We start from the raw sequence: 15862 nt of genomic DNA on the forward strand, positions 1-15862 counted from the left end.
ACCGGCCCATAGGGGAGAACAGTGTTCCATTGAGCTGCGGATGAAAGCCTTGTATGTGGTGAGGAGCTCAGGTGTGCCGAGGAAGGACTTCGCACGACGGAGGATGCCCAGTCGGCGACTAGCTTTGGAGGCCAGCTTGGAAATGTGGTTTTCCCAAGAAAGATCATGGCAGATAGTGAGACCACAAAGCTTGAGCGACAGACCTTCTTGGAGAGGATTGTTGAGAAAGTAAATGGGAGGATTATCCAGTCGGTCTTTTCGGAGAGACATAGTAAGAGTGTGAGATTTGTCAGGATTGAAAGACATGTTCCACTTGTTTGACCAGTCTGTGATTTTGTCCAGGTCTGCAGAGAGTGAGGAGGCTGCAGACTGCCAATCTGAGGGAAGAGGAATGAAGCAGCAGAGAGTGGAGTCATCAGCAAAGAGATAGAGTGGATTTTCCAGAGAGTCGGAGAGATCATTGATACAACAACAACAACAACAACATGCATTTTAAGGCCATGTTCCCTGCTAGAGCGAGGGTTAGCCTTGCGGTCCCCATAACAATCTTCTCCATTTTGCCCTATTTTCTGCATCTCTCCTTGTTAACCCCCTTGCCCGCGTTTCTTCTTCCACCATCTTTAGCCAAGTCTTTCTCGGTCTTCCCCGTCCTCTACTTCCTTCTACATTAACTTCCATCACTCTTCTCAACCAGTCACTTTCATCCTTCCTCAATACATGACCAAACCATCTCAACCTGTTCCTCTTCACAGCATCAATCACAGGCAATATTCCCATCATCTTTCGCAATTCATCATTTGTCTTCCTCTCTCTCAACGATACTCCGCACATCCATCGAACCATTCGCATTTCCACCCTTTCCAGCCTTCGTTGCTGCTCTACGTTCATTACCCATGTCTCGCTCCCATAAATCATAACACTTCTCACACATGCAGCATACACCTTTCCCTTCAGCTTCAGCGACACTCTCCTCCTCATCAGCACGCCACTCAGTTCCCGAAACTTCTTCCATGCACATCTCACTCGAGCAACCGTTGCCGAGTCTGATCCACCTTCTCCATTCAGCATGTCTCCGAGGTAGCAAAATGTTTTCACACCTTCCAGCTTCACGCCGTCTCCAAGATCCAACTCAACATTTCCTCCATCTGCAGCTCCCTCTGTGCACACCTTACATTTGAATGTAGCTGCCACACTGGTTAATGACCCTCTCAGACCACTACATTTTTGATGAACCCACTCAGCACACATTGTACATTGAATGGAGTTCACTCCGACACCCTTCCTGCACACAGCACACGGCCACTTCCCAGTTCTTTCCACCTCACCACATGCTTTACCACTTGCCATCACCTTTGTCTTTCCGATATTCACCTTCAGACCTTTTGTCTCCATACATTCCTTCCACTTGTTCATCTTTTCCTTCAGTCCATCCATACTTTCCGCAATCAACACCAGATCATCTGCATACAACAACTCCCACGGTAAACCCTCCTTTACGGTCTGAGCCAGCACCTCCATCACAGCTACAAATAGTAGTGGACTTAGTACCGACCCCTGGTGCACTCCCACCTTCACCTCAAACTCACCACTGTTCCCGTCCTTCGTCCTTACAGCTGTGCGTGCTCTTTTGTACATTGCCATCACTACTCTGATCAACCATTCCTCCACTCCTAACTTCCTCAATGCCCATGTCAATACTTTGCGTGGAACCCTATCGAATGCTTTCTCCAGATCAACAAACCCAAAAAACAACTTCTTCCTCTTATCCATGTACTTCTCCTGCAACTGCCTCACAATGAAAAGCGCATCTGTCGTTCCTCTTCCTGGCATAAATCCAAACTGCATTTCGTCGATCTTCACTTTCTTCCTTATCCTCCTCTCCAACACCCTTTCCAATACCTTCATTCCATGCTCCAATAACTTTATCGCTCGGTACGAGCCACACTCCAGAGGGTCACCTTTCCCCTTGTATAGAGGGACGAGGGTACTCAGTTCCCAATCCACTGGAATGCGGCCTTCTTTCACCACCAGATTACAGATCTCTGTCATTCTCTTCACACCCCAACTTCCTGCTGCCTTCAACATATCTCCCACAACTCCCGTCGGCCCTCCCGCTTTTCCACTCTTCATTGCTTTTATCGCTTCCTCAACTTCCTTCTCAGTTATCTTCTCTGCCGGTCCTAAAACTGGGTTACTCTCTATGTTGCCATCCCATTCATTCTCTGTATTCAACAGCATTTCCATATATCTTTTCCATCTTCCTTTAATTCCATCTGTGTCGACAACGATTTGTTCCACTTCATCCTTCAAGCAACTCACCCCATCACATCACACCTCTCTTTCGCTATGTGCTTTGCAATCCTGAATACTGCTTTCTGACCCTCTTCCGAATCCAAGCGTTCTCCGAACATTTTCCTACATGCCTCCTGCGCCTTTGCTACCTCTTTCTTTGCAGCCTTCCTGGCTGCCTTATAACTTTCATGCTCTGCTGTTTCTGCTCCCGTACCCTTCGCCTTCTGCCACTCTTTGAACTTGTTCCTCTTCTCGTCAATCCTCTTTCCAACCTCAACATCCCACCACCATGTTTCCGAGTGCCTCGGTGGTCCTTTTGTCCATCCACATACCTCACCAACGGCTCCCAACAGACTAAGCTTTCATTGACATCCAACCACTTTCAAGCTCAACCACATCATCCTCTACCCTACTCAGCCTCTCTTTTAATGCCTCCCTTACTGTCACCTCTTTCAACCTCCACACCTTCATTCTCGGTTGGTACTTCACCCGCCGAGCTCTCCTCGCACCTTTCACCCTTATGTCGCAGACAACCAAGTGGTGCTGTGAAACAGCCTCCTCCCCCGGGATCACCTTTGTGTCCCGGAGGTGCCCCCTATCTCGCCGACGCACCATCAGGTAGTCAACGGTTGTCGTCGACCCACCTGACGTGTATGTAACAAGCTTATTGTCCTCTTTCTGGAACTGAGTATTACAAATCAACAAATCAGCTCCATCAGCAAACTCCAAAATCCTTTCACCTTCTCCATTTCTCACACCATATCCGTAACCCCCATGAACTCCCTCAAAACCATCCATACTCCTTCCCACATGTCCATTCAGGTCTCCTCCCACCACAACAACTTCCTCATCTTTCACGTTTTCCATCAGCTTCTCTATCGCACACCAGAACTTTTCCTTCTTTTCATCGCTCCGACCAACCTGCGGAGCATATCCCGAGATGACGTTCACCAAGAGCTTTCCAATCATCATTTTCACCATCATCAACCTATCACTCACTCTAGTCACACTCACCACACTGTCTAAAAACTCCTCAGAAAACAGGACACCAACACCATTCACGCCCTACGGGCAACCCTTGCCACACAAACTTGTATTTCTGTCCCTGCCTACCCTTCACCATTCTCACACCACTTCCCTTCCATCTCGTCTCTTGCACACAACATATGTCCACTCTTCTTCTGACCAATACTTCCACCACTTCTCCTGATCTCCCTGTCATTGTCCCCACATTCCATGTCCCAAACCTCAGAAACCGATCTCCACTTCGGGCTGCACCCTGCCCATATGTACTTGTGATTGTCATGGTTCTCTTTTTGAGGCAATGTTTTTATGGCCGGATGCCCTTCCTGACGCCAACCCTCTTCGTCGTCTCTTACGACACGCAGCGATACGGTGTACCTATTCTGACCAGGGTACACACTGGGAAACGTTTAAAACATGTAAATTCTGGGGGGGGGGGGGGGGGGCGTCAGCATCACGGCTGCGGTTTAAACATATTCCAACAATATCCAAACAGAACGATGAAAAAACAATCCGGGAGAAGTCTCCAAGCGAGAACGTGGATTTGAGAAAGAAGGAGCAGAGGCGGAAGAAAACGAGATACAGGGGGCGGGGCACAAGCCGAGACGAGGAGGAGAGCGAACAAGCACGTGTCCGGGAGGAGAGAAAGAATCAATATGGAATTCTTTGTCTCAGGAGGTGAGGTGAGGGGGAGAAAACAAAATAAAAGAAACAAGCAATACAGCGAAGGAAATAACCCAAACCGACAAAACACCGATGGGGGGAGGGAAGCCCCAAGTCACCAGGCCGCGCACGAGGTACGACTCAGAAAACGACTAACTACACACAAGTTTGCACGAACCACAAACCAACACCAACTATAAACACACAATAACACGTACACAGCAAAATAACCAGTGGAAATTTGACAAAGACAAGAATGGGAAAACACTCAAACTTCGATGCCGTGGAGAGCTCGAAGCACGCCTCACTCGCCCGAGGAACCGGAAGCCGTAGTTCAGGAGAGATCATTGATAAAGACCAGAAAAAGCACAGGGCCCAGAACACAGCCTTCGGGAACTCCAGCCTGAACAGGAAGGGGAGATGAGAGAAATCCATTCAGGGCCACACATTGACTACGACCAGAGAGGAAGTCCGCTAGCCATGAGTGGAGATTTCCATGGATACCATAGGAGGAGAGTTTGGTGAGCAGAGCGGGGTGCCAGACCGTATCGAAGGCACGTGATATGTCAAGGGAGACAGCTCTGATTTCCTGTTTGGTATTGAGGACCTCCATCCATTGTTGAGACAGCAGAAGCAGCATGTCCAGAGTAGAATGACCTGGTCTGAATCCAAATTGATGATCGGAGATCAAGCCATTGGAGAAGGGAAAGGATTTGATATCCGAAGCAATGATGGATTCCATGACTTTGCTGATAATTAGGAGCAGGCCGATTGGTCTGAAGTTGCAAGGATCTGTTTTATCACCTTTTTTGTGTAAAGCGGTAATGTTTGCTGATTTCCAAGATGCTGGCAGATGACCTTGAGCAAAAGAGGGTGAAAAGAACAGAGAGAGGGTGAGATAGAGCGGCAGAGCAGGATTTTAGGACCCGTGGGCTGATGTCGTCTGGTCCAGTTGAAGAATCAGAGTCGAGGTTTGACAAAAACTTCTCCACCTTGTCAGGAGAGAAGGACACAGAGTCCAGGAGCAGTTGGGTTCGACTGGGAAAGGTGGGAACAGAGAGAGATGGGTTTGGGACACAACATTTTGAGGCAAACACAGAGTTAAGGCATTCGGATTTGTCATTTGCGGTGTCACCTGTGTAGCCATTTGAGGTAAGGGAGGGGATGGAGGGGGAACAAACACCAGAAACGGATTTGACCAGACGCCACCAGGATTTGGAGGAAGGAGACAGGTTTGAGAGTTCATTCTTGAGTGTGGAGAGATAGTGCTTCCTGGCACTCCTGAGGGTAGACAAACACTTGTTCCGAGCTTGGTGGAAGGAACTGAGATTGCCTTCAGTTGGATTAGCCTTCCAAGAGGCAAAGGCAAGTTGTTTCAGGGCAACTGCCTCACCACAAGATTCAGTGTACCATGGACGGGAGGAAGGGTATGACAACTGAAGACGAGATGGGATAAATCTGTGCATGAGAGAGAGCAATTTACTTTGGAAGAATTCCCAGGATGAGTTGATGTCAGAGGCAGTAGAGATGGGAGACCAGTCCAGATGATTGATGGCTGCTTGAAGACCGTGCCAGTTGGCCTGAGTGAAATGCCAGACTCGTCGACGCTCAGGATGCTCTCTGAGAATGGCCAGAGAGATGTCCACTTTAACAAGCACATGATCAGAAGAACCGATTGGAGCAGAAGAAGAGCAGCAGACATTTGCAGGGAAGTTTGTCATAACCAAGTTTCGAAGAGAAGATACTCCATTGTCTGAGATCCGGGTTGGGAAATTGACAGATTGTGTCAATCCCAGTGAGTCACAGAAGTCCTTTGCTGAGGTGCCATGACTGGTGAGAGAGGAACCCACACCCAGCCAGCTGGCATGATGACAGTTGAAGTCACCACATATGAGGAAGAGAGAGTTGGGATGAGTGGATAGAAGTTGGTCCATGTTGTCAGACAGTGAAATGTAAATGGAGTCATCATTGTTTGGAGGACGGTACAGAACACATATGAACAAAAGGTGGGAGCGGAGAGGAAGCCGTAGCCCGAGGTACTCCTAGGGGTGAGGTTGAGAGAGGGCAGTGCAAGGAGAGTGAGGAAGAGAGTTTTTGATAAGGATAGCAACCCCACCACCAGGACGAGGCTCAGGTCTATCATACCGGAGGAGGGAGTAACCAGGAATAGATATTAAGGAATCAGAGACATCTTGAAGGAGGAAAGTTTCTGTTAAGCAGATCAAGTCTGGATTGTCAGAAGCAACCTGTATGGAGAGATCAGTCAGGTTTGAGCGAAGGCCCCGGATGTTTGAGGTCCATTCCGTTAATGAAGAGGGGGAGCATCGGGTACAGGACAGGGGAGGGAAGGGGTAGGGTCAGATGAAGGATGAGAGGGGGAGGTAGGGAGAGCAGTTGATAGTGTGTCAGAGATTACAGAAGAGTTACAAGAAAGGGAAGGATGAGGAGGACGAAAGGTTTGATGGTGAAGGGATGAGGCACAGTGAGGGGTTGTTTGAGGGGGTGCAGAGGAAAGTAGAAGGTTGGGGGAGGTGGAGGTATGAGACAGAAGGGAGACAAAGTGGGGAGGAGGTGGCTTTGAGGAGGAGGGGGGGGAGGAGGGAGTTTATGAGGGGAGGGGCAAGGAGGGAGTTTATGAGGGGAGGGGCAAGGGGGTAGTTTAGGAGTGGAGGGGCAAGGGGGGAGTTTAGGAGTGGAGGGGCAAGGGGGGAGTTTAGGAGTGTGGGGGCAAGGGGGGAGTTTAGGAGTGTGGGGGCAAGGGGGGGATTTGGAGGGGAGGGGCAAGACGGGAGTTTAGAAAGTGGATGATTAATGAAAGACGAACATTGATAACAAATTGGGTTTCTTGTGATTTTCAAGTTAGCAATCCGATTAAGAACGATGGAGGAGGGATGGAATGAATGTGAATTTAGAACATGTAGTGAGAGAGACGTGTAAGAGATTGAATTTGTTTTGTTTGAAGTGGAATGAGTTGGAGAGGAAATTGAAAAAAGCGTTTTAAATAGGAAGAAAAACAGCGTGTTGTAATACACCACTGAATAAAACACTGCAGGGGAAAGTTTAAACATATTTAAACAGAACCGTGAAGAACAATCTTATATTCACAAAATACCAACGGGGAAAGGGCCGAGAGGGACAACCACGAGTCACGTGAACAGGGCAAAAGGTGAATGGCAAGGAGATAATGGGGGCGGGGCGAGACAGCACACGTGGACAGAAGTACACGATGAGACAACAGCACACGTGGAGAAAGGAAAATAAATGTTTTTGGTTGCTTTTTTTGGGGGGGGGGGGGATTTGGAGGAGGGGTGGGGATTTAAAACGTTAGACAAAGAGTATTATGTTCGGGGTAGAAGGGAAAAATCTAAGAACCAAGCAAAACACGAAGTAGGGAACTTAAGTTAACAACCACCGACGGGGGTAGCCTCAGGGTACAAGGCCGCACACGCGGAGCAAACAGAACACGATTAATTAATTACGAGTTACAGGAAATTCAAACCAAAACTAACTATAAACAAACAATAACACATAGACGATAAAATAACGAGTTGAAATTTGACAAGCACACGAATGGAAAATAACTTCACTTTGGATGCCCGGAGAGAACCAAGCCTCAAGGTAGGAAGCTTCAACAACTAGGCCGCGCGGCACGAAATACTCGACTATTTTATACAGGTACGAAAAATTAACATCGAGAATCCTCCGAGGGACACACAGTAGGTACACACACATAGGATAAATACAGTTTCGACAAAAATACAATTGTGAACAATTACTTAACTTCGAGCATGCGTGAAGATCGTGGAACAACTTCGAAAAACCGTGACCGCCCCGACAAGATCTCGCGAGATCCCCCTCGCGAGACTTGAGCGAATGCATTACTCTCTGGCGGGAGTAAATATGTCTACGACTACAACTACTTCATTAACACCCCCAACTATTCCTGTATATTGCAGGGGCCAAGTTGTTTTTGTCCAAACTTTTTACCGAACAAGCTTACAAGGCCTAACATTAGATATATATGGTGGCAGAAATATGAAATTTGACCCAGGGTGCCAGCGATAACTTGCCTACTCTTAATGAATGACACTGTGGAACATCCATCGACAACCAGTGCTGGCAGACAAGTCCTCCAGCTCAAAGTCCTACCCATGGACGGTGCACTCATTGATGCCTCACCGGGCCGAACATCAGGGTGAGGGTATATAGCTGGGTCGACATTCAAACTGAGGCGACAAAGCTCAAAGGCAAGTGCGCATACCTTCAGGCTATCCTGCCAGCCACTGTAGGTAAATATTAGGAAGAATTGAAAAGGTTTATTGGTGGATTTCATGCTTGTTTCTGTTCTACATCACCACAAATCTAGCGAGAGCTTTCACATATATGGTTTTTACAGCCACAACCTCAGTAGTAGATTGCATCATTACCAATTCCTTAAATATTGTGAGAAACATATCAATAAGCAATGACGTAGTAAACATGTGATTTTGTGATCATAAAGGCCTTTTATCTTAAAACAATGGTTGAAATAAACAGGTCGTTCACTGAGGTATGCTATCCACCATGGTAGGAATGAGTTGGTGTTTCAGGTGTTAGCCCGTCATCGGAGAAAAAAAGCTTTGCGACACGAGCCTTCACCAGAAAGATTAGTTCTTCATTATTTATCCTAAAAGTTGCAAGTGGGGTCTTTCGGTCTTTCGGCAAGGCCTTTCGGTATGACCCATATTTCTATTGTCGTACATTTGAACTCGTATATGACCCCACGCAGGGGAGCATGGGGAGAAAGCAAAAAGAAAAACCCCAAATGTTACACAAAACTTGAAGAATGCAAGGAAACACTTTTTATTCCATTACCAACTGACCTTTGCATGGATCAAACACCACACCATGGAAGATGTATCAAGACGGTGAATGTCGTTTGAGAAACAGTCCGCCTGGTAAGAAAGAAGGGGGATGACAGGATGAGAGGGTAAAACAACCGAGGGAATGCAATTGCAAGACGATGGACACAGCAAGATGGCAGAGTTTTTGAATCAGCAACTGCTGGACTGAAGCAAGTGCAGTGTTTGGCCAAAACCACACAGACTTGACAAAAAACAACTCAAACGACAGTCTCTGCAACCCAAAAGAGAGCAACACCTGTTCCCCATATTAGTGACAGAGTGGCAGTGCCTGCTGCATCCCTCAACTAGGCCTCGCAAAATATCAACAACTGGTGCAATACCTGGAACATTTCATGCAATTCTGACTTCCTTCATTTTTTTTTTTCTCCATAAGGATAATCAAGAACACCCATTTATCTACACTACTCACAATAAGTTAGGGATATTGTGGGAGTGAGTTTATTTTTTTTATAGGGGTTATGGTTAGGGTATTGAAATCAAGAATGCTGTTTTTTCACACTCACTAATAACCATAGAATTAGGACCAACAACTTTTTTCAACATAATTAATACACAAAATCAACCACACCGAAGAACCTGCCAATATCCCTAACTTATTGTGAGTAGTGTACTTCAGTGATGAACGAACCTCTGCAAGAAGTTCAGTCTACTGAATTCCTGGGCCTCATCACAAGCCGTGACCTCTCCTTGGCAGAGCACATCTCCAAGCTGGTCGTCAAGTCGTGCACGCACTAGCATTTTTGCATGTGGAAAAGTCCTTCCCTGATCCTGCAGAACTTCATACATCCTACAAAGTATTTGGGTGAAGCACAATGGAGGATTGTTCTCCCTTATGATATGGAGCATGCACATGCATCCCAACTAACAGCCTTGGAATCCCTAGAGGCCAAGGCCCCAAACATCCTCAGCATCACCCGAGAGGCCTTCATAAGAGGATTTACTGCTTTCTCCAAGAACAATAGAAGATCAATAGACTACCAACCTGCCGTGGGCTGCTTGGTGGTATTTTGATATTCTACCGCCTTTCTTCATGTGTTGCGCCTTATACTCTTTTGGGTGTCTACCCACCCCTCGCCAACTCTACCAGGGTAAACATGTTAACTCAGCAACCCTCTACTCATCAACCCTTTAAAGTCCAGCTTTCTTGCTCACCTGTATTCCTCTTTTCTGACACATGGATTCACCTCCCAGTGTCTATCCAATCATGTTGCTCCCTCCACCACTTCAAAGACGCATTTCACCGTCATCTCATATTACCTCCCATTTCCATCAACAATGGAACTTTCGCTTGATCCCTTCCGCGTGTTTGTGTTTGTGGAATTCCCTCGTACTGTCATTTGCTTCACCATAATCCTTGGCTTTGTATTAAACAAGAGGGAGAATTCCTTTGCAATACATGTCCCCTACCAGTGTGATATTTCAACGTCCAAAAAGGGAATACCGTATTTTCCGGTGTATTAACCGCACCACGATTTTTCGCCTTCAAAAAATAAAAATCATGCTTCCGGCGAAGCTTGATGATGTAGGGTTGGAAGTGCGTATTCTTATCAGCCGTGTCATCGGGTACATGCTGGGAGATGTGTGTGCGGCGTCAAACGGACAGATCATGGTGTGCCATGAACCCGTAGGCCCACGATGGACCGGCCGTGAAGTCTCCAAAGTCATCCTCCTTAGCTAGGCTCCTCGCCTCCAACCTGAGAGCAAATGTTGTGAATGAAAAACGTGTAAATTCAAACTAATTTCCCATCATAAGAGGCAGAGGTTAGGGGGAGTGCGGCCTCAATCCTCATCTTGTCTATTTTTACTATTTATGGTTTATTTTATTTAAATTATAATGTTTAGCATCCACCTGGTGTTCCTTCTCCAGCAGAAGGTCCTCATTTGAGAGCACTTCCCGGTACGAGTCCAGCAACTCATCTACGTCACCCTCCTCCACCTCATCAAAGCCGAAAGTCTGTCTTGGCCATTTTGACGATGTTATGTCGTGTTTTCAACACGTCATTATTCACGATAAAACCCTTAATGCCGTGAACAGTTTCCCCCATACACCATTCATACAGGAACAGGTGACTTCCCTCCAACACTCAACATTACATAGACATCCCTTATTGTAAAGGCATTCTGGAATTCCTTTACAGTCATGTGATCATTTATCAGTTGATTTCACCTGCAAATCATTAAATCATTATCAGGTTTGCAAATGTTCTTTGGACATAATACACCTTGAATGTAGCATTCACTCCATGGTGCTCATATCACCTGTACGACCACCTCTTTCATACGGTCCTGAAACATCCCTTTTTACTTCAATAGTGAGGGCCTTCCTCTATTTTGCTTGCACTACAAACCTTGCTATGCTACGGACGCTTTCCAGTCATGATTGCAAGGGTTACGGTCATTAGAGCGGAACAATTCATGCACAAAATGAGAAACACATCACGACACGCATGGCGCTAACATGGAGGGTTTCCGAAAATTGAAGAAGGGGAAGGTGAGGGAGAGGGAAGGCATTCTCATAGCCAGAATCTGGAAACTGAGAGAGAGGGAAGGCAATCTAGCCGGAATCCGGAAACTGAAGAATGGGAAGGTGAGGGAGGGGGTGGGGGGGGGGGCGGGGGGGGGGGAAGCAATCTAGTAGCCAGAATCCGGAAACTGAGGGAGGGAAAGTTACCGGGAGTTCCTAAGGACTCGTACCAGGAGTTTCCCCACTAACTATCATGGAATCAGCTCGACACAAACCGCTGCCAAAATTTACAACAAAATGTTGCTCAATCGCTTCGAACAACCACTGACCAACTGCTTCGCTTCAACCAAAATGGCTTCAGACAAAGCCGATCTACGGCTGGTCAGATTTTTGCACTGCTAAGGTGCTTGAAGAAGCAAGAAACAGCAAGCTGCACAGGGAGCTTGTGCTGTTATTTGTCGACTTTATAAAAGCGTATGACTCAATAGACAGAAACGCCATGTTCAAAATACTACGTGCCTATGGTACACCACCTAAGATAACAAACACAATCAAGGAGATGTATAATTGCACTTCTGCTGTTGTCCTCACACCTGATGGGCCAACTCGGGTATTTGACGTCCCTGCGGGAGTGCTGCCAGGTGACACTCTTGCACCTTTCTTATTAGTCCCCTACCGGTGTACACCGGAGGGGACTATAGGTTTGCACGCCGTCCCTCCGTCCGTCAGTCCGTCACGCAAAGAACAGTTTTCCGGACTTTTTTTTCTAAACGCTTAATGCTAATGATTTCAAACTTGGCACATGGTTTCCTCATGATAAGTTACAGATCAAGTTCGAACTTCACGACGTTTCGATCATTTTTACAAAGTTATGTCACTTTGAACTTTGGGAATTCTGATAATTCTGATGATCCTTAACTCAGTGCCATTTTAAGTTTTAATTTCCTTTAAAAACCAATTTCTCTGCAATAATTGGACCGATTGAGATCAAATTTTCACCGTAGGGGGGACTCGGTCTGTAGAATATTTTAATGGTAATTATGACGTCACAGGTCACGTGGTTCGGCCGCCATATTTTTCCCGTGAAAACACGAAAACCCCTTTTTCTCTGCAATGGCTGAACAAATCGAGGCCAAACCTTGCAGGCAGAATCACATACCCATGACGAACAAAAAAAGTCAGCGAGCATGACGTCATGCCTCACATGGTTTCAGAGTTATGACGTTTTTAAGCATGAACCTTTAAAACCGAGCTCCTCCCTCATTTTTGATCCAATCGAGGGGAAACTTCACAAATCTGTTCAGCATGTCAGTCTACTAAAATGCCCTTTTGGAATTTGCGATAGGGCACGTGGTTTGGCAGATATCGTTAATTAAACGAAAATATTAAATAAATAAAAATGGATATCTCTTGAATTGCCAGTATCTCAGACCGTGAGTTGGTAATAATTTATATAATTCGCACAGTGCAATACGTGCAGGCACTGCATGGAGCGACCTTGCAGGCTTATCAACGAGGCGAGGCGTGACACACGTGTCCCAGCATACCTCAGATCAAGTTTGAAAACCAGCATCAACCGTGCATAAATTTGCATATTTGATCATTTTTGACAAAGTTATGGCACTTTGTTTATTCTAGAGTTCTCCTCAAGCCGCAACGCGCGCCCTCAGCCTCGTCTCGCGAACGTCAAAAGCGCGACACAGCGCGCTCTTTCAGGAGGGGCGGAGCCAAGCCGAGCAACATATATATATACACATCGATCATTGATCTTGAAAAACAATGTATTTTCTCGTGCTTCTGCTGACCTGTCTGCGAGGTGTATAAATCGAAGTCCCGAGTGCGAATCACAGGTGAGCCCGTCCTGAGGTAATTAGTGATTGGGAACGATTCAGAACCTGTAGGTAAATAACCCTTGGTAATTTCCCCAACAGTTTTCCGGACTATAATTTGGAGTGCGGTAAGTCAAAGCTGTTAATATTCCTTGTGTACAACATGCTGTAATCGTGGACTGTTCTTTAAAATGCTTTCCTAGAATAAGCATCAAGTCAAAAACGTTTTCACTGAATTTTGTTTCCATTGACACAATTCTTCATATCAGGCAAGAATATATTGAATTCACATAGTTTACCAATAAATCAACAATACATCTAGGGAGGTTGGAGTGTCACTTTACCATATGCTTCTGTGCGTATAATCTGCGTGAATACTTCTTTAAATATGTATCTGATACTCTGCCCTCTTAGCAGTATACACAGTACCCGTCAGAAGTAACCTAGCTTCCACGGTCCGTGGATAACCTGGTCAGGATAATCCGGTCAGGATAACCCGGTCTCACATCATCCGCACCCACATTCAACCGTGCATAAATTTGCATATTTAATGAGGTTCGTCTGTCACACTTTGGTTTCGTGCGATAACTCCACCAAACATTGGCTGATTTCAACAAAGTTTTGTACACACGTGTCTCAGCATAACTCAGATCAAGTTTGAAAACCAACATCAACCATGCATAAATTTGCATATTTAATTAGATCCGTCTGTTCGTCTGTCACAGATTGGTTTCCGTACGATAACTGCACCAAACATTGGCTGATTTCAACAAAATTTTGTACACACGTGTCTCAGCATAACGCAGATCAAGTTTGAAAACCAGCATCAACCGTGCATAAATTTGCATATTCGATCATTTTTGACAAAGTTATGGCACTTTGAACTTTGGTAGGGAACATGTATTGCAGCGCAATACTCAGAATGCTTGTTCATTATGGTGCTCAACTATGTGATGCGTACCGCATTGACAGAGGAGCATGGCGTCACACTGCAACGCCGCATGAGCAGAAGAAACCCTGCTCAGAAACTATGTGACCTCGACTACGCTGATGACATCGCTGTAGCTGCTGATTCACCACAAGATGCACAGGACATCTTATCAAGAATCGAAGATATAGCAAAGTCGGTCTCCTTATCAATGTCTCAAAAACAAAGTACATGCACATACATCGTCGACCGAATGAACAATGAACTCTCAGGGCAGCAAATGGTGAAGTGCTCGAGATAGTTCAACACTTCAAATACGTTGCCTCATACACTAACACTGCCTATGACATCAGCTGCCGCATTGGACAGGTGTAGGTAGCAGCAAACAAACTTGAGAAAGTATGGTGCACCCCGCTGCAACGAAGCACCAAAACCCGGCGATGTAAAGCTACACTTGAATCAATATTACTGTTCGGGTGTGAGTCGTGGACGCTGACTAGTAGCATGACATGTAAAATCGATGGCAACTACACCAAGCTCCTCCGTTAAACACTCAACATCCGTTGGCAAGACCACATCACAAACATTGAACTATATGGTAATTCGCATATGTATATATATATATATTGTTACAGACGCGGTTTTAGATGTTAGTTTACCGAGCGGTTTGGTATTACCGCGTCCGCACAGTTTACCCGATTCCACTCGAACGTTGACTAAGTCGCGCTATGCTAAATCAATGAAGGAAAGGACACAACGGCTGGGATAAATGCGACGACACAAGGGGTACAGTTCTCAAGACCTCCGGAGGAGGATATAATATTGGTGATGCAGAAACGGGTAGATTACACGGTAAGAGGTAAAGCACAGAAAGATGGGCACTTAGACACAGTCTTATCTATCCCCGACAGACCACAGACAAACGGGACAAGACTGACTTACACGGGGATTGATGGCAAGGAAGGGCAGGCAGTCGATAGCACAAGGTGCACCTCGGCTCAGGGGCAGAATACAGCTCGGTCCAGTCCAGAGATGCGGGGAGGTATCGCAGCGCTCGGTTGGTGGCGTCTCTCTTCCTTCAAGTCCAGCGCGCATCTGACGTCACCTCCCCCTTTCTGCTCATGCTCAGCGGGGAGTGACACGCCCTCGGCTCGTTAGCTCCGCCCCAGATGGAATCGGTCCGCCACTCCTATTGGGTGCGGGAGGGTTACCGGGCTCCGCCCTTGACGAGGAGCTGACAGCGAGCCCCTGCGTGGTAACCCCGTCGGAGCACATGTTCAATGGCGGCTAACCAAGCCGGAGTGAGGACGCGCACTCCCCGCGCCGCCGCCGCGCCGCCGCCGCTGTTGTTGTTGTTGGTGTTGTTGTTCCATGAGGAAGAGATGCGGGGAGGTATTGGAAGGTCCTAAACTTACTAATGGTGCCATACAATCACATTCTGGTGCAACGAAGAGTCAGAATTAATGGAAACGAGTCCTTAACTGACATAGACTAAGAATAACTAGCAAGATGTCCGAAAGTTGTCTACGTGAGATGCGGTGGACCTGGATGCGACATTTAATGGGGGAAATAGGGGAAGGTCGGGTCTACAGAGTGCTGTTTACAGAAAATGGGACTAGGGAATGGGGGATTGGGGATAGTTGGGAAGTATTGGGGAAATAGGGGAATATTTACAAGCGGATATGGATGGAGGCCAAATCCCATATCCGCAACAATATATATATATATATATATATATATATATATATATATATATATA

General features: G+C 46.4%; 1 protein-coding gene across 3 annotated transcripts in view; it reads right to left on the minus strand.

The window, feature by feature from the left end:
- The window catches only part of KLHDC3 (kelch domain containing 3), a 95941-nt gene that overhangs the window by 63057 nt on the left and 17022 nt on the right, over nucleotides 1–15862 (minus strand). For all 3 annotated transcript variants that reach the window (XM_068131807.2, XM_068131808.2, XM_078766883.1), the window contains one exon: nucleotides 8841–8912. In XM_068131807.2, the coding sequence (XP_067987908.2) occupies nucleotides 8841–8912 (72 nt within the window). The remainder of the gene's footprint in view (nucleotides 1–8840; nucleotides 8913–15862) is intronic.

This window comes from Myxine glutinosa, chromosome 12, assembly GCF_964187855.1.
Source record: "Myxine glutinosa chromosome 12, kmMyxGlut1.1, whole genome shotgun sequence".
NCBI classification, from domain to species: domain Eukaryota; kingdom Metazoa; phylum Chordata; class Myxini; order Myxiniformes; family Myxinidae; genus Myxine; species Myxine glutinosa.